At 43.0% G+C, this 27,054-nt stretch overlaps 1 protein-coding gene across 2 annotated transcripts in view; it reads right to left on the bottom strand.

Annotated features, from left to right (window-relative positions):
• pcbp4 (poly(rC) binding protein 4) overlaps positions 1-26,263 on the bottom strand; it is a 52,981-nt gene extending 26,718 nt beyond the window's left edge. Inside the window, exons 1-3 of one of the 2 annotated variants that reach the window (XM_028998036.1) lie at positions 26,245-26,263; positions 25,732-25,840; positions 936-1,135 (exon numbers count right to left, since the gene is read on the bottom strand). In XM_028998036.1, the coding sequence (XP_028853869.1) occupies positions 936-1,043 (108 nt within the window). In that variant the 5' untranslated portion in view covers positions 1,044-1,135; positions 25,732-25,840; positions 26,245-26,263. Of the gene's footprint in view, positions 1-935; positions 1,136-25,731; positions 26,098-26,244 lie in introns of those variants that run through there. The other variant, XM_028998037.1, reaches the window with a different exon arrangement.
• Positions 26,264-27,054: the final 791 nt, after the last annotated feature.

The raw sequence follows: 27,054 nt of genomic DNA, 5'->3' as shown, positions 1-27,054 counted from the left end.
TCAGAGTAATGAAATGTCCTGTGTGTCAGGTCTGACATAGAAGACACTACATATATCTAACACTCATGACATGATGCCTTTAAACCTGACACTTCACAGCAGGGCAGATATGACTGCAACCGTAGCTGTGATCAGAATAAATCACCACACACACCTTAATCTGGAAAAATAAGCAGCTGTGTACAACTGGTTGGCACATTGAGTTCAATTTAAAGACAAATATGTAGACAAATATTGCAAGAGAGACTTAAAATAAGTAGATTCAAGGACAGTCCCCCAAGGCAGAAACAGATTTTGAGGGGAGCAGTGGTGGTCTAATTAAAAGGTTGCCGGTTCGAATCCTGAACAGTCAAGATGCCACTGAGCAAAGCACCGTCCCCACACACTGCTGCCTGAGCGCTTGTCATGGCTGCCCACTGCTCATTAAGGGTGATGGTTATATGCAGAGGACACATTTTGTTGTGTGTACCGTGTGCTGTGCTTGCTGTGTTTCACAATGACAAACATTTAACCTTCACTGGAGACACCACAGCAAGTATTACAAACTCCTGTCAAGTGCATGTATTCCTTTGCCACTTTACTGGACACATTTTCATTTTTTATATGTTTACGATCACCCAATCTCAGTGCAGCAATGACACTGACATTGTAGAAAACTTCTACAACATAGCAGCAGAAGGTTGGGATGCTAAAATCAGTTATCTGTAACAACAACTGAAAAAACATGTTTAACTTTAATCTACTGCTTCTAATCTTATTTCAAGATTAAAAAATTGATGTAAAGATTTTATGTATTTATTACACAGAAGGTTATTTTGTAGAATTTTGTGCAATATTTTACAGAAAATATTGTATTAAATTTCTATGCTGGTACTGAATCTTTCAGATCCTTGGCTTTAACCCCCTAAACCAGAGAATCACTCATGTGTGGTTACCTTGCCATGCATGAGGAGCCTGAGGGTAAGTGTGACATTCATGCCCCCATCTCCAAAGTCCTGCTCACAGTTCATTCTGGCGTGGGAATCTGGCTCAGGGAGACGCATCAAACTGGCCTCGCCAGAGGAGGGCGCTGGCAGTGGGACGTGGTGGGCAGGCAGGGGACGGGGTGGCTGTGTCTCCCGTTCGTGGTGCTGCTCTGCAGAAACACAATTAAAGAAAGCTGAAAATAATAAAAAAATTAAATAAATGTTGCTGTGTAGAACCCACAGAACTGCACACACTGAACTACACTGTTGTTGTGTCACAACCCCCATGATGAGAGAGGAACAAGATCTCAGAAGAATTCACATGATGATTAGTGTACAGCGCAGCAGGCTCTGCACACTCACCTCAAGGCTGTAGGGCACAAGCTGAGCAGAATTTTCACACCAAATGCACGTCTATCCATCCATCCATCCATCCATCCATCCATCTACCTATCTATGCTTTGAAGTCAATTACTGCATAAGAGGATGGGTTACCATTTAAAAATGTATTTATTGATAAAAAATTAAATCTGCTCAGAGCTTGGGGCTGCATTAAAGATGCTTTTGGCTCTAATGTGCCACTCATGCCGAGTAGGTCTTCAGACACTTGCAGGCAGAGAGACTCTCCATAAGACATCACACGTGGTACTGAAAAGTAACACCTTTGCATACGAATGAAGAGGCTTTTACTCAAACATCTGTGTTGGAGTGCAACGCTGGAGGATGATCAAGCATTCACCTTGGAACATGCCGACAGGTTCATTAACGATTCGTTTGCCATGTCAGTGTACGTGTAATTGCAGGTGTGGGTGTGTGTACGGCCAGCCACAGCTAGTCTTTCTGCCTTGTGGCAGTGTTCTAAGCAACAGCAATGAAAAAGTAGGTCACAAATTCAGAGCTGGAATAAAACACAGCCCCACGTGCCACATGATCTGAATCTGGAACTGATTTGGTCGTGTCACCATTGGGTTGTCATTTCAGCAGTGTCACCATCTGTGTAATTAACTTTGCCATTAAACGGTTGGTCAAGCAGAAAACACACCCAGACATACATGTCTGTACATCTTCACTGCTCCAGATGTCTGTTCCTTGCCTCCGTGATACTAGGTTCTGGTTAATGAAGAACTAGTGGCAGCAGCAGCTATTGCACGACAGTTTCAGCCAAGCAACTTCACACCACCGAAATCAACTTATGTATACAGACGTACAGAAGTGAATGACATACCAATGGCTGCTGGAAAACATATTGAAAATTATGCAAAAATGTCAAACTGTAGAAACTCTGTTCTGAGGTCTATTGAAACTCTATTATAGACCTCAGCAACTATTTTACTACGGTTTCTATTTAATGTTACTACTGACATATTTGACATATATTGATCTGAATTACATCAAGTGATGTATTATTATTCTACCCAATAGAAAGTATTGGTAGGTCTGGCATATATATTATATATATTATACTCAAAGCTGTGTTGGTGATGCACACTGGGCAAAACCCTGGCTGTTACCAAAACACATTGCAACATCCTGTCTCAAAAATATGTTCCAAATTGTGTAGTATTTTCATATATACAAGATAAAACATTCACTCCTCAGCTCAATACAAAACTAATTACATCAAGTACTAAACGCAAAGTGTCAGGCATTTGGAAACTAACTGTCTTTAGGTGTGAGGTTTATACATTATAATCATAGTTGTATTAATGAGACAAGCTGGCCTAAAGTCTGGCTGATACCTACCAAAGCAGACTGTGCAAAACGTATGTATGTCAGTATTTGTCAGCATTTGTTGGACTCACCAGCCATAAGTTGACTAATGGTACAGTGATAGTGATGCTATTTTGTCCGAAAGTTGTAATAGGAAATTTGATATTTGTGTTTCATAATATGAATATTAGGTCAGAGCACTATGCCAAGAGCAAAGAAATATATTAAACATCAGTTTTAAATTTTTGCTAAACTAGACAACATAATTCCTGAGAGCAGCCAACTGACAAAAGCGAAGTGAAAGTGATTAGATGTAACACCACCGCACAGAACCCAGTGTACGCAGTGAAATGTGTCACTCTGCTCAGTGCCACCTTGGTGATTCAGTATTCAAACCCACAACTTTCCGATTACGGGTCAGTTTCCCGGTAGGCCATCACTGTCCCAGACCGCCTTGTCCCAGGAATCGAACCCTGTTCTCCTGCATGGAAGCCAGGATACTCAACGCTACACTAATGAGGAGATGGCGATACTTGGATAGATGTTACTTGATCTCATCGCCCTGCAAGTAATGACCATACACTGAGTGTTTTCAGTGGTGGCCTAGTGGTTAAGGAAGCGGCCCCGTAATCAGAAGGTTGCTGGTTCGAATCCCGATCCGCCAAGGTGCCACTGAGGTGCCACTGAGCAAAGCACCGTCCCCACACACTGCTCCCCGGGCGCCTGTCATGGCTGCCCACTGCTCACTCAGGGTGATGGGTTAAATGCAGAGGACAAATTTCACTGTGTGCACCGTGTGCTGTGCTGCTGTGTATCACATGTGACAATCACTTCACTTTTTTTTTTTTTTTTTTTTAGATGGAAAAGGAGCAAAAACTCATCCTTCCTGTTTCCTCATAGGTCCACCAGAGCAGCCAGGCCAACAGGACTGAATGTGAATCAGTCAAGTGACTAATTGAAACCAAGTCAAAATTAGAACAGCAGCTCTCTTGGATAGAAATTATGATAAATTTACACTTCTGCAGTTCCAATCGGAATGAGGAACCATATGCATTTTTATATTTAGAATGCAAGTTTTTAAATATGTCAGAAACCACATACTGTACTACACAGTGCTTTATAAAAATAAAACAAGAATAGGTGACCCATCAGTTAAAAAAACGTGTGTACTGGTTTCAAAAGACTTGTTCTTCCAGCTTCTTTATCATCCTGAATCACCTTAAGGAATCCCTATTACACCAATTCAAATTAAGAGTAAACTAGTTGGGCTGCATGGTTTAGGGGCAGTGGTGGCCTAGCGGCCCCGTAATCAGAGGGTTGCCGGTTCGAATCCCGATCCGCTGAGGTGCCACTGAGCAAAGCACCGTCCCCACACACTGCTCCCCGGGCACCCGTTATGGATGCCCACTGCTCACTCAGGGTGAAGGGTTAAATGCAAAGGACACATTTCACTGTGTGCACCGTGTGCTGCACTGCTGTGTATTACATGTGACAATCGCTTACTTTGTGTGTGGAATTTGTGTGTCTTGCGTCTTGCGCACGGATTTCCAGTTTTCTCCCACCATCCCAAGATATGCAAACTAGGTGAATTGGTGACTTTAAATTGGCCACAGGGTGAGAAAGTGTGTTGTATGTGTGTGTGTGTGTGTTTGTGTGTGAGCGTGTGTGAGTGTGTGTGTGAGTGTGAGAGAATGTGTGGGCTGCACCCAATGTTCTACCTCAATATCTCCTGTTCTGGGTTCAGGTTTACTCATCTTTGAATCATCTGTCTTATCCTTCTAGATCTCATTTGAACATTTAAAACTGAGAGCTGAGATGAAAGATCATAGGAGATGGGCAAAAAAAAAAAAAAAAACGTTCATCTGGATTTGAACGTCTTGTTTACATCTTAGACTAGTTTGCTGACAAATTAATGACATTATGTCACTTGAATTTTATAGTTCTTTATTGCTAGGTATTTGAACTCGAATTTAAAATTTTCTTTTTACCAAGCTCCCTTTTGATGAATATTTCATATCTCTTGGCCTGAAGCATCTTCATGCTCACTGCAGCCTGACCATTTACATGGTGCTGTTTTCTGCCGGCGTCCCTGATGTGCGGCTTACATATCACAGGCTGCCAGTCAAGGCCGAGAGGACTCCTACACACACACACACACACACACACACACGCGCGCACACACACACACACATTCCACAATCTCCTCTTGTCAAACAGCCTTCAAGTGAAACAACCAATAGCAGGCGGGAGGTCCGGAACCATCTTTTATTTCATATGTGAGGGGTGGGGGTGGTATTTTTATGGGACTCTGCTTGTTTATCTTGAGGAGTGGGGGGTCGGATTCTCTGGATGAGGGATGGTGATGTTTGCAGAGGCGATATTCCTTCAGGGTTGCTCTTCGTGCGTCGTCATACAGCTGATTAATTATTGAAGTATTTTCAGGGTTAAAATCCCCATTACTTCTCAGGATGGAGACCACCTCCGTCTCCTTAAGAGCAATGACCCCACACAAGACAGATTCCAGTCAGGCTCAATCACTTCCACACCTACATTCCTGGCCTGGGTGGCTCATTTCTACTTGATCAGTGCTGCATATAGTGAGCTACTGTACCTCATGATGCACACTCCAACACAAATTACTCAGACAATGAATTTATATCAGTAACGCGCATGATCTTTAACAAATGTAAGAATACGAGAAAGTGCACATATTCTCTCCTAATAAATGTCACAATCCTCCAAAATAACACATTTATTCAACAATGTCTCCAAGCCAGCGGCGCTGCAAGACAGAAATAAAACTGGTGCAGCACTGGCAAGTGAAGCTGTGGTAGCTGTGAAGTCAGGGCGATTTGTAAAGAAGCTTTTCCCACCGCTTCCCCCAACGTCGATAGAAATACAACACACACACACACACACACACACACACACACATGGCCCATGCGTGTGACTGCCAATGATCTAACTGAGTCTCTGAATGTGGCAGCTCCGCCCCCTCCTCATGATGACTGTAATTACACCGAGGGTAATGGCAGGATGCAGGAGAGGCTGCTGGCATTGCGGCTCGTTCGTTTTTCCCTGCAGGTTAACCCCAGTCATCCTAACCTGGTCCTGTTGTTCTGGTAATTGAAGAGGAGACGGACGATGCTGCCGCCATCAGACAATGAGTCACCGTTTCCTCTGTCAAGATTTCCTCCACACCAACTCGTACTTCATTTCTTGGTACTTTAAGAACTGAAAGGTCAATAAACAGCGGCATATGTCCCCGGGGCTCAGAAAACATGCTGAAAGTGATTACATCGCCTGAGATTTTGATAAATAAAATAATGGTCACATGGTTATTTTTCTATATTATTCTTTTATTTTAAATTAAATCATGATACGCTGCACAACATATCAATATATTGCATATATGTGTCTCTGCACATGAAGCAAAAACTGATTCCATGCAGAATTAAAATCAAAATTTTATTACAAATGCTGCACTTTAGCAAAAATCTATTCACATTACTACAGTAAAACGTATCAATATATATTGTATAAATGCTACACTTCTAGTCCATTAGTGTAATTTGACAATGTATTCAACACTTTATCAAATAAAGTTTTACTATTGATCATGTAAAATATGTCCACAAACTGTACTGGTGCATGGCTATGAAGATATATTGTGAAAAAAGGGGAACACTCAGAAAGGGACAAGGCTGCTGTCCGTGACTGACAGCTAAATGTCACCCTTGACCTTGGCCACTAGCTGGGCCAGTGGCTAGGGGAGATTTATATGAGGACTGATAGGTTGTCAGTGAAACCCCTGATGTTATCAAAGCAGCCACACACACACACACACAGCAGTGGTCAAATGTCTGAACCAAACCACACAAATACAACAAGCAGGGAAATTTAAAAAGAATCAAGCAGGAGATTTGATCAGTGTGAATATTGGTTCTAATCATTTCTGTAGAATAATCAGGCAAAATATGAAGGAGCAAATGCAGTTCTTTTGATACAGGCATTAAAAGGTCAGGCAATTAGCCACTTAATTAAAATGGCCACGGAAATCTATATCTGCACTGGTGAACAATTTAGACTAAGTTGACGTGACACTTCCCAATATTATGACTGTGACAAGTGCTGCACTGAGCGACCGAGTCATGTGACTGAATCATTCTGCCCCCCCCCCCCCCCCCCCGCCGTAGCACCAGATTAGTCAAATTCAGGTCCCAGATTTGAATGGCAGTATGAGCCTCGTGCATCGATAGTTTATCCGAGAGCACAGGAGCGGACTGCAGCTTGTCGGAACTGATTTGTCAGTCACATTGCTGGCATCGTCCTCCATTCTCCAGCATTCTCTCCTGGCAACTAACATACGTACTGAATTATCTGCAGTAATGAATCACATGGCTATTATTTGGAAGATTATATATTTAAATGATCACATACTATTTAATTACACTAAATTGAGTTTTTAAGTCAAAGTCTGCCTTGGCCTTCATTGCATATTGTATCCAAATGTGCATATGTGTGACTGCACTGAATGGATTAACATAAATCCAGGCAAAATGGCTTTTGTCCTTGTAAAATAAAAAATCTAGCCTAATGTCAATCAGTTAATGTTTGCATTTGCAAAATATTGTTAGAATTAGCCTTGTGCAGTAGATCAGTCTGTATTTAATGTTAGCTAAGAGAGATCATAGAAACCACATATAAAACCACGACAAATCTAAAACAACTTATTTTTACATTTCACTTTTGAATGACTTGGAAATAATTTATGCTACATTGTTAGCCAAATCAGTTTTATGGAACTTATTGATCAGTTAAGTAATTAAATCTGTTTCAATTGAAAAAATAATCAATTTTTACAATTAGATGAAGTACAGTTTGTAGTACTATTATTTTGAAAAGCACTTAGAAAAAGCACTAATGGATCTTAGTGTTCCGGGTCAACGGAAGCACATTTGTTCACTGTCATTAATTTACTTCATTAATTCTGATTCTACAATAGAGTTAATCTCCCATTTCTTAAAATTTGACATCTTAACATCTGACGCATTCACTGATTTACACTGATTTTTCAAAGTGTACAACTAACAACCTTCTGAATGCAATTAGTTCAGTCATCTCCATCGGGCTCGAGTATGAAAACGGAGCAGATAATTAATGAGTAGAAGCAATAAGCCAGAACTGGCTCTTTTTATTTAATTAGACACTCCACGGACGCTGCCCGGCAGGAAACGCCGGTGTCTTATTTCCCCCTGCAGTCAGTAGAGCTGCCATGGTGCAAGAAGGTCACGCACAGAGAATATTGGCTGGAGAAACCCGGCTGCATTCGGCTCTACTGACCCCGCACCCCAGAGGATGATTGTGTAAATAAGATTGAAAATGACGTTTCCCTGGCGCCAGACATCTCAAAGTGCAATTCCTTCTTTCTGACATTTTCTTGTTGGGAGCAGGGTGTTTTGGAGCATCTGCAAGTTTGAAGATATGATTTGTGGACGAGTAGCTCTCATTACACAGAGATTAGGAAGAAGCTGCTCTGGACTCAAACTGACCCAGATACATAATACAGGGCCGACAGGAAGCGTGAAATGTTCAGGAGGAGAGGAGTGAAGAGGACTGCTGATTTGTAGTCTAGATATATGTGTTACAAATGGATCCCCGGGAGTTATTGAGATGTGAGAGATGTACAGAGCTTCAGTGGGAGAGGAGGAGGTGGTGGAGGAGTGCGGGCGTCAGCTGCATAAGCGGAGTGAGCCGGGCGTGTGCCTCTGATCCCTGGGAAGCTGCTCAGCTGTCGTGGGCTGGACAGCTGGACGTGTCACCCAGGGAGAGGGTCTCAGACAGCATGCCATGGTCAAAGGGACTACAGAAACCCTGCGCCGTCCCCCTCTAAAACACCACCCTTATCGCTGATCCTGCCTAAACAAGCGCTAATCACCGCCGTTAATCCTGATTTTCTCCCATATTGCTTTTTAATAAGGCTTTCCATTCACCAGCTAACTGCTCCATGGTCTACAACAATGTACTGATTTCAGAATTAAATCCACTGGTCTCTGAACATCATGCATGGCTAGGACCAAAAAATTATATCATATATATATATATATATATATATATATATATATATATATATATATATATATATACACACACACACACACACACACACACACACACACACACACACACACACACTATAAAAATATATCAATTACCAATAATAATCTTTTGTGCATAGCCATTCAATGAATTTTCATGCATAAATCAATACATAAGTATTAGAGAAGTGAACTGTTGTGGCTTCAGGTTAAATGCCAGTTCTGTTCTGGTCAGCCTGTCAGTGGCCTTGGTAAAGTAGGACAATTTCATGCCAATGTAGAAACATGAATAAAAAAATAAAATATCTAATTGCTTCTATACTGAATAAACACTCCTGATGAGAATTCTGTCCAGAAGACTGTGGTCTCTCTACCGTTCCTGTTTCCCATTCGTGGTTCTGTAGAGTGAACAAAGCTTGCAGCAGTCAGATTCCTCTGGCCTGCCCTGAAGATGTAATGAGGTCTGTGGGGATCGGCTCTCCAATCTCCCGGTGAGCTCTGACCCAGGACATGTTTCAGTCTTCCACAGGGCCGCATCAAAGCAGCCCTGGGCAATTAAAACCAAAGGACGAAATCATTACAACTCCAAGCTTGGCCAGAAACTGGATTTTTTGCCAGAATATATTGTGTGAACATAGGGAGCAATAAGGCAAATGCTCTTTTAAGAGCTGAAGCGACGGATTTATAACCTTAAAAAGAACCTTTGAAAGTGCAATTTACCACTGCCACTTAATCCATGATTTCCATAGTGCCTTTGGTTTTTGATTGGACCAATATTCATGAGGCAAATCTAGTATATTTTTTATTAGCAACATCATTGGGGTTCTAAGAAAGCTGATCTGTTTATGTTACACTGTTCGTAACAGTAATCTGTATTCATTTAGAAACATGTTGTCAGTTAAGGAAGTTCCTTCAAGTTTGGTTCCATGCCTGAGGCATGAGCTGCAATGAATCAAACTGAGGGATTCAGTGGAAAAGAAACATTAATAAAAGCAACACCAAAATGGTTCTTTAGAGCAAACATATTCACCTCAACTGTGCCTCTCTAACACAGTAAAACACTGCTTACCCATCAGGTACACAATACAGTACAATTCACCAGACGACCCATACCCATATACCCACCCAAATTGGTGGGTAAGCTGTCATCCCTGTTGGACAGCCTCTCCCACCCCATGCAGGAAAATCTGACAGCACCGAGCAGTTCCTTCAGTGGCAGGCTACTGCACCCACAATGTGGGAAGGAGAGGTTCAGAAGGTCTTTTCTTCCAACCGCTGTCAGACTCTATAACAAAGACCTCACCGTTGACCCCACACACACACACACACACACACACACACACACACACACACACACACACACACACACACAACACACACACACTTCAAATACATCACGGAAACTGTGCAGGTGTACCCATTGCACTTTACCCATTGCACATGTGTATATCTCAATTGTACATTTGTAGATATATACATATTTATTTTTTTGCTGCTATTACTTCGTAACAATTGCAATTTCCGACTTGTGGGACTAATAAAGGTTGATCTTATCTTATCTTATCTTAAATACCCATGGCACTCATACCCAAATACCCACATACCCATATTCACCTCACCTGTTCCTCTCTAACAGTGTAAAACACTGCTTACCCATCAAGTAGACAATACAGTACAATTCCCCTGACGATTCATACCCATATATCCACCCATATACCATATAATGGAACACTGATAATTATGTGCTGCAAATATCTATATCTATATGAAATGTTTTCTTCCTGTGCAAAGAGGGAAAAAATATTAATTTGGAAGGAAGAGCAGCATAAAAATGAATGCACATGGCCAATTAGGTGGGGGTACAAATGTTCTAATTATAGAAAAAAAAATTCTGCTGTACTGACATGACACTTATAAATGGTTGTGTGTCGAAAAGACAGTCGTTAGTCGCGCGGCCTGCAAATTGTGATTTACGGCTGTTTTGTGTGAGGGTGGGCGAGCGAGTCAGAGAGAGGGAGAGACAGGCAGGCTGAGGAGACCAGCCTCATTTGTAAAGGTGTCTCAGTCCTGCTCCCACATCCTGTTCAGTGTCAGCAGAATCAACAGTCATCTGCTTGGTCGGGGAGACTTGTCTGACATGAGAAAAACTTGCATTAGTCCCATTTATTTTAAAATGGAAAACGTATTTATCATATGACGAAAGGAAGGTTCATAATCCAGAGAGCTCCCTTAAGACCTTCATCACCTTATTGTTACAAACATACTGATGTATTGGATATGTAACAATTTCTAAACTACTGAAGGTCCCAGTGAGCAGGTTCTGTTGGATTCATAATCCAGAAGTGGAAAACCGTCCACGACCATGTGCTCCCTACTAGATTTCAGACGGAGGAGTGAAAAGTGGACAACTCTTCTGATAATCCTTGTGAGGAGCCACAGAAAGACCTGAAGCAATTCCGCAACATTCTCAGTCTGCTGTCAAAAACAATCTGAATGATGTCATCATGGGTCTCCTCTGCTAGCAACTTGGAACGGCCTTTCTAATCCTGTGGCGTGATCATTTGTCCAGAGGTCGTCCACCACCGTTCCCCCGGGAGGCACGCATTCACCCTACAATAGTGGGACCAGCACTCCGGATGCTGCATACTCCACCACCACCACCACCGTAACCCAGTCATCTCTTCGTTAACCCCCCTGGCCTGTATCGACGTCTGCCGCCTCCACCCCAGCCATCTCCTGTTTTCCGCATCAATTGCGTTAATTCGCAGCTACATCAGCGAATACAAGCAGCCCTTTCACTCCCACGCAGCACACCAGATAATGGGGATTCTGGGAAAATGAACCGAGACACACAAACAAACCCTGACCCCTGCAGACATTGGAGACTATTTGAAAAATATTTCAAACGAATCGATTCAGCTCATCACAAATACGTTATTTACTTCATCATACTACACAGCTAATATATATTATTATATATAATAATATATAATAACATTTAAGTATTTATTGTTCACGTCAGTGCAGTTGAGTTCAATCAGGCAGATTTGAGCAGAGAGATGGAAGGGCAGAGGTCAGTCAGAGCTGGGGTACCGTCCCCACACACTGCTCCCCAGGCAGCTTTAATGGCTGCCCACTGCTCACAGTGGGTTATGCAGGGTTAAATGCAGAGGTGCAGAGTATTGCGCATGACTTTCACGTTTACTGAAGTAGGCGTCTAAGCTGCCTGTTAGGTTGGTGCAGACTGGCCCAGGCTGGATGCCCATCATGTTCCTGGTCATCATGTCTCCACCTGCCAGGGACATACCCTCTTCTGGTGACCGAGAAATAACAAAGATGCATGTGTACTACGTGACTGGCTGAGTGTGAGTCCACCTGCACATGCCCAATGTGTGTGTGTGTGTGTGTGTGTGTGTGTGTGTGTGTGTAGGAAAGCCATGGTCGCTTTGGGGATGACATGCAGGTTTATAGGTAGGCAGCACATTAACACAGTGGGGGGATCTGAGCTAAAGATTAATAATTTGTCACCGCGCCTGGCACCCGGCCTCATCCCTGTCAGTCCTGTCACTCACTCCGCATTTCTCCTCCCTGTCAGGCCTTCACTACGGCTTCCTTAAGTACAGCAGACTACAGAAGCAATCAAATATGAATAGATCATCATCTATAGATCAAGTTATTCACATTTTGAGACATCAGTTACTGTCTAAATTGTGTAACATACACACTGCAGCATTTGTAACATTTCCTGGTGTCACAGTAGCTGGGTAGTTGCCACTCATCTCAGACCACCTGAAAATTTAAGAAGCAGTTGAAAACCCACTTATTCAAAAAGTGTTTCAGACAAATCTAACACTTACACATGCACATGCGTACACACTGCACCAAAGAAATAATAATAAAAATAAAAATAAACTTTTTTTTTCTTCATCTAGCACTTAACAATCTCTGAGCATGCGCTTTGCTGACAAGTTAGGCCTTATCAGGGCTCTTAGTTTTTGTAAACTCAAAATCTATAGAAATCAAAGGAGAATTGCTGGTGTCTTCCTCCTGTAAGTCGCTTTGGATAAAAGTGTCTGCAAGCTAAAGTAAAGTAAAATTGAGGGCGGGGTTGTGCACTGTCATTTCCAGTTTTAAACAGATCTTGTGAACATTGGCGTGCAGTCTGTAAAAAGATAAATGCATAATGTGCATGAAATATGAACTACCCCATCACCCTTTAGGATTAATATTATTTTACTGAGACACTTCATTTGCCCAGTATATTACTTTTTTCACGGGAGGGCCCCCCAAGAAGACAGTTCCCCACATTCTGAGGGACACAAGTAGAGTACTAAATCACATTTGATTAATGTGTAGGGACGAATCACCACTTGATAGACATTTTATGCCACTTCATCATGTTCTCTTTGCTCATATGCAGTTGAGGGGATAAAGCTCTTATCCATGTGTTCATCACTTGAAAGTGATTGTCATTGTGAAACACTGCAGCACAGCACACAGTGACACAAAGAAATGTGTCATCTGCATTTTACCATCACCTTAGTGTCTTGGGTCTTGCCACCAAAAGTGAGTTTGCACACTCTATAGCCTGATGTTCTTACTCCTACCTTTATCCGCCTGCACTGGCTCCCAGTCAGGTTCTGTATCTCTCAGTATTTATCCGACCTGTTGATCTCCTACTCTCCAACTCACTATCATTTACACCAGACTTTGTTCCTTTGGTCATGAGCCTTCAGTGCTGCCTCCTTCTCCTATCTCCAGCCAGCTGAAAACGCACCTTTTCTCTAGACCTTCATGCTCTGAGCTAATTTCTGTGACCTTCGCTTCCATAAAAAAAAAAAAACACTTAACAAAACTGTTAAGTCCCATTTTTAACCATTAATCACATAGGGCAACCTCTTACCATTAGAAAGGAACATCAAATTTTGACTATATACAGCATTCAATTAAGCATCTGCCTAAAGGCAGCCAACTGGACACTTTTTGTGTGACTATATAGGAAACTAGAAAGACATTCTGGCCAACAAGCAGAGTGGTTTATTCAAAATCTTGTGAGCAGGGGAGATTAGTGGAAATAATGTTTAGCGAAGCTCCTGCAATCAAAGAGAGGCAATCTCCACACAGACATGCAATGTTCTTTAACACATCCTCTGAGGAGCCATATGACCTCGAGCAGCAATACAATAAGCTGAGATGCACCCCCGGCCAGGGTCCTCAGAGGGCCCTCCAGCCCTGCCCCTGCTAATGACATCCAGGGGCTCTTCGTTGGGTAATCATGTGATGAAAAACCCCTCCCTCCAGGACAGGGGGCTGCTGGCGATGCCCAGGCCTCCTGTTCATCCGGCCCCCACTGTTTCTGTAGTTCTTTTTATTTAGGAAACTGCTTATGGCCTGTCTGGTTTGGTCATTACAGAGAGGCAGTGACTACTCATTAAAGAAAAATCAGCAAGTAACGCCTTTAGGCACCTTTAATGCAAGTAGGTAAATCTGCAATATAACTATGTGTACTGTACGTGGCTGCAGCACTGAAATATTACATGTTACCATTCACATAACAAGACTGGCCCTGGTAAATCAGTGAGCAATGGACATTTATGTTTCAAATGTTGGAATTAGAATTTGAAACACACACATGTAAACGTCTAAAAACTCACTTTAAGCAGGACAGTGCACCCTGCCATGCCGTAAAAACGGTTCAATAATGGATTGAGACCACAACAGTATTGGGTGTTGACTTAGGCTCCAAATCGAGCACCTCCAATCGATCCATGAAATGTGCCACCTCGCAACTCGCAGTATATTAATAATTTTCTACTGATGCCATCTTCATTTCAGACACCACAGCTACCTGTGCTACCATGTGCTTGAAAAACAAGTTTGACCCATGGAGGTGCCACCTTGCAATTTGCAGTAATTAAACAATATTCTGATGTCATCTTCTTTTCAGATGCTACAGCTACCTGTGCTTAAAACAAGCTTGATCCATGGAGGTGCCACCTTGCAGTCTTTTACCTTCAGAGGTCTAGTGGAGTCTATGCCTTGATATATGGATGTGCTTGTGTGTGAGTGCACATCTGGAGAGCACCAGACATCAATAAAGCGGAGCCCTTCCTGCCATTCTAACCTCCCCCAGGGGTGAAGGTCACCTCCACCCTCTGTCACTTTACTCCTCCCCTGGCTCTTCTCCCTCAGTGATGAAGCAGAGGAACACCAAGTTGACCGAGGGCCAGGGGCTGGGCCAATCAATAGCTGTTAACAGGCAGAAGGTGGGAGGGGCTGAGAGTGGGGCTCGGGTTATGGATATTGGTTCCTGTTTCTCCTTACGGGAATTCTCCCTCATTCACAAATGGAGCCGAAATCTACACCCGCCGATTAGATCACACATCTCGGGCACCCATCAAACTACAGTGTGTCGCCATTTAAAGTGGCTCTGTCACAGGAGACCACAGATTTTCTTTTTCTGAGAAATGATATTCAGTTCCGGAATAATCCATGAACAGGAATCTGACCCATTGTCTTCTTTTCCTTATTGGGTACTTTAAACCAGGATTTTGATCCATATGAGAGGTGTGTCTTATCTCAGCTCTGCTAAGAACCACCATGGGAGGTGAATGGCAAAGCTTGTGGCGAGAGGGTGAGAGGTTAAGATGAGGATAAGCAAGGATAAGGAAGTTCAGTGGATTAGGATAAAAAGTCCTGAGCCGGTGACAAAGAGTCCGGTGTGAGTCCTAACTCGTTTATCTCCCCAGCACTGATGAGTCCGTTTGTGACGTAGCACAGATGCCAGCTGCTAGATCTTCCATTTTCCTTAAACCCTATTATTCCAGACCTTTTAGTGCAAAAGACAGAGCATCTGCTGGAGTGAAACACACAAATGCTAAGTCTGTGTTTTTTTTAATATCCCTTCTGTCTTTTTGACTGAAGAACTGGATACAATTTATCCGCACTGTTCACGTTGCAAATGATAATGTTGGCTGAAAATGGCTGTTAATGGATGGAATACACTTAATGCTGCTGATTAAAAAAGCAATAAACTTGCCTTCTTCAGACTAGTGCGTCTGGTGCATCAGCAAATGTGGGTTTGACTTCATCATTATTTCTGACTTCTATCTCCTATTCATTTTAGTAATGGCTTTCATGGATATAGCAACATGCCTTGAAATAAAATTTATTTGATAGAATATCATATCATCTTACATTATTATTTAGCAAACATTAATCTCTTTTTAAATTAAAGGATACATCAGCAAAATCCACAGATGAACTCACAAAGCAATAAGCAGCTTTACCATAGGGGGCACTAATAAACATCAGAATTCAGCCACTGGCTGGAAAGAGATTTGACTCATCCTTAATTTTATTAGATGTTCAGGTTAGTCCCTCGGTCCTGTGACGCTGCCAACTCCCCACCCCGATGAATTCAAGAGCGAAACAAATCAGTCTTTCCATTTTCCACCGAGAGTCGGAAGACAGACAGAACAGAACTTTTTTTTAATTCAACAGCCAACGCTGCCTGAGATGTGAGAGGAGCAGGAATTCGAGTGAAGTGTTTATCCCCACAGAGGACAAGAAGCAAGAAAATGAAGATCTCTATCCAGCTCCTCTGATCTAACAAGCCAAATATCTATTTTTATATTAATTTTACAATGAAAGATCACACATTATAATATTATTTGAATAATGTGATTTGCTAAATCTTATCTGGCAAATTTTATACTACCAATTATGTAGATTTTATGATTTTATTTTATTTTAGAGTATTTTTTGGCCGATAACAATTGACCTTATTTGTGCCCATAAAATACATTTAGAATTTTATCTGTGTTACATAATATTTCCTCACAAGCTTTCAAATATAATTTAAAGAATCACATTACCACATATTACACATCAGTGCCATTCCATGCAGTGCTGTCCTCAATTAACCTGGATCCTTCAATGCTAATGCAGGTCTAACATCTCAGGTGTATTCTGGTACAAACGTAAAAAAACGAGAGCGCAGAGGTAATTATTCTCCAGCGCCGCCTTGGTTTACCTGTACATACCCACTGCAGCAGGGGTCACTGACCCTGGCCCTGGCCCTGGAGGGGCACCAGATCTTTCCATGTTCCACCACACCTCATTCAACTCAAGAACTCGATACCGATATACAGTTTCTTCCTAGGAAGAAACTTGCTTTAAACATTTTCTAACAAGCTTGGTGTGTCTCTTCAGTAAACATTGGGTCCTCCAGGTAGTTGGGGGAGGGGCTGCCTGCTGCAATGCCTGTTGAAAATTGTTGTAGCATTTCATCGATTTCCATGAACTGGCAGATGCAATACTGGAATTTAAGTGTCAATTTAAGTGTCAGTGCTAATTGATATCAAAATATATAGATTAATTTCTGAGAATAATTTTTTTTTTGACAACATTAAACCTGGGTGATAAGGAGAAGCTGAATTCAGGTATGATAAAGGTAAAAACAAAAAAATATGCAGGACCAGTGCCCTCCAGGACCAGGGTTGGTGACCCCTGCTCTACACTGTGAACACGACAGCCGCCATGTCCAAACAAACCAAAAGTTCATCTACGATTTGAAATGAAATCCAAAATGGGTCCGGTGGACACAGATGAGGTGAAATGAGGGGAGGTCAGATCTGCCATGTAGGTACTGAAGCAGAGTGGCCTGCAGTGATTTCTTCAATGGTGCACCACTGGTGCCCTCTAATAATGAGATCAACCTGCACAATATATATACGTTTTACATTTTGGTCACCATATCATATCAAAACCACAAATATAGTCAGATCACTACATAAATTGTCTTAATGATCGTCCATTACAGGGCCTGCTGAGCCTAAATGGTAAATGTAAAATAAAATGTAAATTGGGAGTGAATATTCTTATCAGTAGGGTGTAGCTTTACTTTTAACTTGTCACCATACAGGCACTATCATCTGTGGTGGAGCATCACATCATGCAGCCTTTAACGCCCTTTTCATTCCGCTTCAATCCATGCCAGCCTGTGTCACGTGACCGGATCTTACAGACAGGGACCGTCAGAACACTTGGGACATACATTGTCTAACTGGCGGGTGCAGAGGGTGCAATTGCTCAGATAGAGGTTGGCTAGCAGGACGCCTGTCCGTCTGTCTGTGAAGGTAAAAGACAGGTGGACGTCAGGGTGGTGGAGGGAGGACAGAATGCGGTCATTTCCATACATGCCACCGGGCAGAGCGTCTTGGAGTCTGCGCAGTGCAACACGACGCGGTGCATATCTCAGAAACAAGAAATAAATGTGCAGACGATGTGCGAGTCAGAGCCCCTGCGTTACAAGCCAGAGATAAAAGCATAGAGAGATGGGGGGGGGGCAAGACTGAGCTCCATTCCAAAAATAGCTGGGGTCTTGTTAAATATTTTAAGCGCTCGGCAGCAGACTCCCCTGCCACAAACAAAAATATACAGATGCAGATGAGAGGCATGCGGCAGTAACACACTCCTCATCACAACAGAGCTCTAACACACATGCACGCACACACACACACTCTCTCTGGGTTATGGGATAGAAGCTAATCCCACATGCACAAAGGCACATCAAACACACACGAGTTACGGTCTGGACAGGATAAAAACTAACCCCCTCAGACACACATACATGCAAACACACACACACACACAACTGAACAGACACAAAACAAACACACTCATGCCCTGTTCCTTTCTGAACAGGCGGATCACACACACACTGACATGCATAACATTCCTTAAAAGTCTGGACAGGGTCAGCACATACACACACACACACGCACACACACACACACACAAACACACTGAAGAGCCAGTGTAGTTATTTAGGTGCAGGCTTTGTGTGGAGATGTGTGGCTAAAGGAGAGAGATTAGTCGCTGCTGAGAAAGCAGACTGGTGCTGTACAGGCAAAATGGAGATTACACACACACACACACACACATATAGGTGTATAGGACAATATGAGACATTACGGGGGCAATGATTCAATATATCATAATGTATTGTAATATTGGATATAAGAAGATAAATTGTGATAAATGTAAGAAATTGTGGTAAAACATGTGCACATGATTAAAGCAATAAAAAAGTTCACATTTGTAACAATCAATATAGACTTTAAATATTTTGTGATCCTTTTAAAGACAATAAACTGTAAATAATAGTCCAATGTATTATTGATAATAAATACTCTTAAAGTTCTCTTTTCAAATGTTAGACAACATTTTGTGGATTATTTTAACATGATAAATGTAATGTCTCTGTTATTGTCTCAGTGTGTGTGTGTGCGTGTGTGTGCGTGTGTGTGCGTGCGTGTGCGTGCGTGTGCGTGCGTGCGTGTGTTTGCCGAGTCGTAATCTTAATTTTGGCTTCCAAAAATTAAAAATAACAAATCAAGAACAATTATTTTGGCCCAATCCATTTTATAACAATGCTCGCATGTGTCCAAGCTTTAGGTGTAAAGATATGGAGAGATAACAGAACAGAAAGACCATCATGCCCATCATGCACATCTCTGTTATATTTATTTCAGTTTCTATTCAGTTCATTTTTAAATTTTCATTTCATTTTGACAGCATGTGCACAATCGTTGAGTTTTTGAGTTTTAGCTCTTAGTCATGCACAAAGCGAAAGAATCTGCATCTTTTCTTTATTTATGTGATTTGCCTGTAAAAATGGGGTCAGCCAATTCAAGTCATGAATAAACTTAACTGGCATATGTGTGTAATATTTTGCGTTCTGTGATTGATTGATTTATTTCTCTGTTCAGAGGCAGACAGCCGTCCACACCACTACCGCACACAGCAGGACCCCACCAGACCCTGGCAGCTTGTGTTCAGTCACTCGCAAACCAGCCCACTGTCACCTTTAATTGTGACGGAGACATGCAGGTAACTGCCGGAGGGATGCGGGTAGAGAGCAAGTCGGGGATCAGGAACGGGAAGATTCCAGTCGGGCAGAATGAGACAGGAGAGAGAGAGAGAGAGAGAGAGAGAGAGGAGAGGTCCTGTGTCAGTCCCTCTCTCAGTCATTTATTGTGCGCCTCCATCTCGCTTCCCCCACCCACTTCCTCTCCCGGTCTCTTCCTTCACAGATGCTGGCCGGTTTTCATTATTGAAAAGACCCCTGTTCCCTCCTCCCTCCTTCCACCCCCCCCCCGCTTGCTCTCTGTCTCTGACTTATTAGATCTCGGACTGGAAGAGTACATTAGGATATTAAATCCAGGAAGCGAGTGGCATGCTCTCCCACCACCGACCCGATCGTTCCTGGACCGGTCCTTCTCTGAGGGCTGCTGCCAGGCAAGAGAGAGCAGGCATTTCTCACTGTCCGGTTTTCCCAGCATGCTGCGGGGGGCTGTTCTGGCTCAGGCCAATGGCAAGTGACAGGGACACAAAGCTGGCCCTTGTGCGAGACGGCCGAGGGAGTGAGAGCGTGGCATCGGGACGAGCACAGTGCCTGTTCTGTGGACGCGGCGGGTTCCGCTGGCACGGCGATGAATAAAGATGTGGATGTGCCCACGCATGACCCCCCACCCCACCTCCCAGCACACTTGGTCACATTCCCTGTGACTTGTGAGCGGCTATTATGGCCTTTTTTTCGAATCCCACAGGACACTTTGTGAATGTCACCATTGTTAAATAAAAGAAAGTGATTAAAACAAATTAAAAGTACAAATGGGAATATAGTCCCAGGTCATGGTTGTCTTTTTAAAAGACCTTCAGCAAACATTCATTTTCTGTCCCTCTGTAAAAATGTTCACCAGACACCTATTTTAAAGAAAGATTCAGTCATTAGAAATTGTCTCTGATCTTGTTCACAGTGCTGTCATCTTACACTTGCCCACTCAGAAGTGATTCGAAACAGGGTGACAGATTGGGGTTTGAGGGTTTGGGCCAGTCATAGGTCACATGTCCCTCAAGTCTCAAAACCCACACCACACACACACACACACACACACACATAAGCCTTGTTCTCTAAAAAATAAAAAAAATGAGCTTTGGGCAAGCATTGAGCGTGAAATGTGTCCTCGTTAATGGGCAGGGGGACAACGGACAAAACGGTGGGGCAGAAACAGGCGGCCTTTTGTTTCGTTGAGGTCTAACCCACTTTTTCAATTGGGGTGGGGGAGCAGACCATGTAGCAAGATGAGCGTTTGACCCAGATCACTCAGCAACGTTGTACATTAGAGATTAGAGCTGAGACCCATTCCTGTTAAACTCAATTACGCAGAGGCTGGAGACTCGGCATGCTATACCACCAGCCATCTAATCCCATCGCAACTACGGAATTTCTCTTGCAACGTGGGGGGAAGAATTAAGAAGGCAATGAGGTCCCTGGCATGAGTGGTGCTGTCTACCCTACAATCCAACTAATATGTAATATGTAGGTTTCCGACTGTCAAGACATCCAAATTTTTGATTTAGAGAACCTAGTCACATGTTTTTTTGTTGCTCCCTTTTTAGTATTGTGAGCAGTCAAACCGTTGACCTAAGTACTACTAGATATCATGGACACTAACAAAACCTGGTTTAAAACTTGCACTATAATGTGTCATGTGTAAATGCGTCAATTCTCTGCAGCTAATCAGTTGTGTCTTAGCACATTTTCCAGTGAGACAAGGGGACCACTGAAGGTCCTGCCGCTGTCTCGCACCAAAAGGCTGGGTAACAGCATCCCATAGCCCCTTGGGCCAGCTGTAGACGCAACTTCTCGCCATTCCCACGTCACACGGCCACCATTTGACAAAAGCCATTCTTTTTTTCCCAGCGTGCTCTGCTCCCTGGCGCTAGCTATTAACCTGTAACCTCCCAATCTGATGAAGGATTTCTCCAACCCTCTTCTCCAGCGCTCCGTTATCCCTCAGAGAGTTCTGAGTGCTTTAAAGTGAGTGCTTCTAACCATGCCTGGCTCCTTCTTAACGCCGCAGAAAGCCCAGAGCTCCTGGGATATGCCCCCCTTTACTCTCAAACGCTTATATGGAAAAATGGGGGTTTGCTCGGTGGATGGACGAAGATGTCCAACCTATCATCAGCCAGCCGCCAGGTGAATGCTAATATTTTATGTATCACTCGCTGCCGGTCTCAAGCATCAATTTTTGCATTGTGATCCCCTCTCTGCGCTCAGTTGTGTGGTAAAAACCCTACTTTTACCACGTGGATACAAGTAAACAGTTTAGACCTGTGGATTATGGGGTTGCTTCATATAAATATCTTCACTTCGATTCATACCTGCTCAAAAAAGACAAATTATTGCCAGTTAGGCCTGATTATGGCCTGAGATTTGTGAAATATAATGGCCTGAATGCAGTACTAACTGCTGCTATATATAATCACTTATCATTTGTCAATTTCAAGTACCAGAGACAGACAGTGCAAAAGGGGATGTAACAAACCTGGACCGGGCCAAAAAAATCATATCATAATCGCACAATGAGTTTGTTATTGGCTGCATTGTGGAATAAAGGCAAGGTAAAGACACGTAATTGCATTACGCTACGTGTTAACTCCATTTATTCAATGATTATTTCCTGAAATATGTCACGGGATTTTCATCGGGTGAAGACTGCTGAACCCTCCCTTTTAAAAGACAAGCAGCAGCTTTAGATGCCTGTAAACAAGCTCTCCAGCAGGGTCCCCGAACATCTGTCCTCTCCGACGTCTGCGCTGGCTTTGATGGTCGTGTTTAAAGCTCCTTCTCCCACCGCTGAAATGCACCCTGTAATTAGAGCGCAGGCTGCACCAGTTGGGGGGGTACAGAAACGGGGGTGGCTGGGCGGAGGAATAATTAATATGTGTTGGAGTTTCAATTAACAATGACCTCTATCTCTCCAAACGCAAAGCTGACGGTGCAGCGGCGGTGACGGGGGCTGAAGAGGTTCCCTGTTTCCCGCCTCTTTATTTCTACGGGAACAGAGGGTGACAACAAGGTCTCTGTTCCGGGGTACAGGCTGTCTCTGTAACGCTGTGCGCAGCACAATATCACGTTTGTGTTGTGGACTGCCAAACAGCAGGGACGATCACGTGTTGTCTCAATCGCCTGTCCAGCTTATCAGAAGAGAAGGATAAATTGCGTGTGGAAGCTGAGAGAAGTTTGAATTCCAGCTGAAGTGGATGTGAGTGGAGTCAGGAAATCCTGCTGAGATTAGACCACAGTAAAAGGCGTCAGTAGTTAAGTGAGGTTCCTGATAACCCCGCTTATCTGGTACAGTCACCCGACAAGCGGCTATTAAACTAGCACTATGGAAGTAGGTATTTCAAAAAATACAAAAAATACTGCAAAAAATGTTAATAATCATGAAATAATTAGGAGGTGGGACAAAAATGGTTACAGCATAATATTGCGATATTTTACACAGTGATGTTATATCGGGACACAAAATATTGATATTTTTATAACAAAAAAAATTTTTTAATAAAAGATTGATTCTTTTTTTAATCCACCAGGTGGTGCTTTCAGGTGGGGGTCGTTTCTTTGGTTAAGGTGATGTGAGAGTCAGTATGCGTGATGAATTTGGTAAAACAAGATGGAGGCAGATAAAGGCATTAAGAATGCGCCGTCCATGTTTAAAGAAATGTTTTGACAAAGTTTACTTTATGGATATAATTTAGTTGAAAAAATCTAAATCTCAATATATTGTATCGCAATACTAAGCATATTGTAGAATGTTTAAAATGTTAAAATACCTAACTCACAATATAATATTATTGTATTGTGTGTTAAGTATTAGTACTGTAGTGGTCCTTGCCAATTTCCACCCCTGGTAATAATAGAGTAAACTCTTTACATAATGCATGTATTCATGTAACAGCAATTGTTGGAATTGTTACAAATGTAAGTTAATATTTTCACCTGATTGAACCTTGTTTCACATCTGCAAATTTCAGCCTTTTTCATTTTGATTGTTGATCATTCTTACACACATCTGAATTTCTTATAGATTCTTGTTTACAAAACACATTTTTTTAGGTGTAAATGTATTAATTTAATAACCGTTGTTAATGGTAATGCTTTATTAATTACTTCATGTATTAAATACTGATACTACCAGCCCAAACAGAGGTGAACACACAAAGACCCAAGAGAAGATGGCTGTCACCTGCCTTAGATTTGTGTGCTCCTCCAAATGTTAGATGGGAGCTCAGATTTCCAATCTGTGACTCTCTGAAACATCAGAGGAAGATGAAAAGATAAAAAAACGGAACCTCACATTTTCAGGCAGTAAGTGACAGATACAATGTCTAAATCTATTCTGGCTGCCAAATTTAGTTCTGAAGAGAAAGTACCAAGTTAAGATGATATTTAAGAATCAGTGATGTATGTATTTCAATTGAACTCCATCTTCTTTTCTTTAATATTTCATTGTTTGTGTTTTTGAAGGAGGAGAGTGGACTAGATTAAAAATGTAAGGAATTCTCCAATCCTCCAGATGGTGACTCAGACCTCCTCAGGATTCTACACACCACAGAGAACCCAGGGCCTTGTTTGTCCAAGTCCATGATACTTGGAAATGAAAGACGTCTTTATGTAGACTTCGCTTTGATAACACACCTCCTTGCAGCGACTGGTGCTCCGTGGGCCTTTCAACTACAAAGCATCGCTCCACAACAAGTCTAGGTGGGCGGCAAATTTGCATTAATCAAATGCACGTGGAAGCGTAGAACCTGGTCCTACTCACCGGCAAGCCAGAACAGCCTCCTTTATCAGAATGACTGGCACATTCCTCTAAAAAAAATAAAAAATAAAAAAGTCCTCTCACATTAGATTTTTTTTAACCAAATGTGGCTGACTGAAGACAATTTTGGCACATGACCTCTGCATATAGAAGGCCTCACATTCAATGGCATAGTTGACATGGAGAGCGAATTTTCTTCTAATTATTTGCATCAGAAGTCTTCAGACACGGAAAGCAAATGTCAGTGTGTGTGCGTATCTGCTTCTGTAATTAGGGAGCGGGTTTTTACGTTGACAAGCAACTTACATTAGCAAGACCAACACTAATGTGCTTAGGCCCGGCCTTGTCAGACAGCAGCAGGCAGGCAATCACTCAGCCTTAAGAGCACTTCCAAGCGCTTATTTCTGACTGTTGCCCCCAGTCAGTCTGCTGGACATGCATCCTAAGGACATACCATGACTGAGACTGGAAAATCAGACATCAAGGGACTGTTAAACTAGCATTTTATTCAATGGTAACTGTCTTGAGACTAAAGTGGCCCATCATAGTCACAAATTGCAAAGAAAATAGTTTTTAGGCACCGTATGTGAATCACAAGTCATATCAGCTGGTTAGTCCACAATTCTCATCCATAAAAACTCAGTCCGAGTGAACAAATGCTCGGAAGAAATGACTGAAATGAGTCCTGAACCCTAATGAAATTACAAACAAGTCCCTCAGTCCTTGGTTTTATATATAAGGGGCTCATAGACCTCGCCACCCACAGTGATGCCAAAAACTAACCAAAACGTGTTGGTGCTATTCCGGCACGACACCAGGAGGCTTATAGTAAATCACCTGCAGACGCCACGGGACAAAAAATGTTTTAATGCATTTTTTATTAAAGACTACTGCAGATCAGAATTGTTGTAAATGCGCAGGGACCGTCCTGTCATTTTCTGACTGTCACAGATCGTTTGATTATTATCGTTATTAATCCGCATCCCGCTACGCTATAAACAGCAGCCTGGTTCGGAATGAAAAACGCGAGCCTGGAGACCGAGATTCCGACGGTCCGGGAATCCGTCACCCTCCGCGCGCGTGTAACGGGTCCGAAATGAGCCTCGCGCCTCTTACGACCTGCTAATTAGCAGCGACGATGAGAACAACACGCGCTCCTTCCGTTTCATGCCGATAAAAAAAAACCATCTTAAACTTCCATACAGACACATCTCTCTCTCCCAGCCAGACGAACATCTCGCCAAGTAAATAAGCAGAGACGCTGACAAGCCGTCTCCTTACCTTCTGTTGAGATATTCTTCCTCCTCCTCAGCAGAGAAGGACGCCGAAACGCAGCCGAGTGAATTATAAATCCCCAGCCGAGCTCCACATCGTCAGCGCGCCGCGATCGCTGTAGCAGGAGGGGAGAAAAAAGCCCCGATGTCAGAGCAGAGCGTAACAATAAACCGGAGAGGGAGGGGACGCGGGACTACCCTATCCAATTCCAATAAATGAGAGGCTAAGTGAAAACAGGGCACTCCGGGTACGAGCATCTGCTTTAAACCGATCCCGGTCCCGCAAGCGCGGACCGACGTGCGCGCCCGGCGATCCAGACTCCGTGTGCCACGAGCAGCCAGATTCCGGTTCCAGATTTTCCAAACAGCACCAAACTCACATGATCATCACGTTTCGGTCAAATAAAAATACTTTTTTATGGGGGGGCGAATATCAATCGTTTAATCAATCGCAGATATATGTAGAAAGACTTGAATTATTATTTGGATGCTGTATACTCAATTGAAATCTAAATTCTACTTGGTTTGTGGCATCTCTTGCGATCAGCTTCGCCGCTTTCCCCCCATCGCTGCCATGAACGCAATAATGTCGGGTTTAGCAGTTTCTCTGTTTATCTTGCCTGCCAGCGCCACAAGAGGTGCGGCAGAAAAGATTTACCGCCATCTAGTGACATCCAGACGAATTCAGGCCTGCCTCTGCTGGGTCGTCATCTTTCCATGGTACATTCAGTACATTCACTGGCATGCACAGAAACTCGTTCCACACTGTGTGTTCAAACACATTTGTAGCATCTGCAGTTTGTGATGCAGGTTAGTGTGGTAGTGGCCGAGCGGGTAATACACTCGCCTATGGCCCAGGAGGCCCAGGTTCACATCCCACTTACTACCCCACTTGTGTAACTGAGCAAGACACTAAACCCTAAATTGCTCCAGGGGGGGACTGTCCCTGTACCTACTGTACCTGCTCTGGATAAGGGCGTCTGGTAAATGCTGTAAATGTAAATGTAAGGTAGCGTTTCTGAGGGATCCGAGCAAAAAAAGTCTAGGCTTCACTCCCCATCAACAGCATGGGAACAGCAGTACCCTGTTTCCAGTGGACACGGATCAGCACTGTACACCAGGAGCGTCCCAGAAGAGCTGCAGTTGTGGACATCTTGACAAAACCTTAACCAACCTGCCACCACATGCCATTGTCATCATCAGTGTTATTCTCTTCCCCCGTAGCAAAGCTGGGGTTGATCAGACTGTAATTTGATTTGAAATAGTCCACGAGTAAAATGAAACTCTGTGCTGTTGCTGCAGAGCAGTTTTCTCTGCACCGTGTAGCTGT

The sequence above is a fragment of the Denticeps clupeoides genome, chromosome 12 (genome assembly GCF_900700375.1).
Source record: "Denticeps clupeoides chromosome 12, fDenClu1.1, whole genome shotgun sequence".
Lineage (NCBI taxonomy): Eukaryota > Metazoa > Chordata > Actinopteri > Clupeiformes > Denticipitidae > Denticeps > Denticeps clupeoides.
This window is presented reverse-complemented; position numbering and strand designations above follow the sequence as displayed.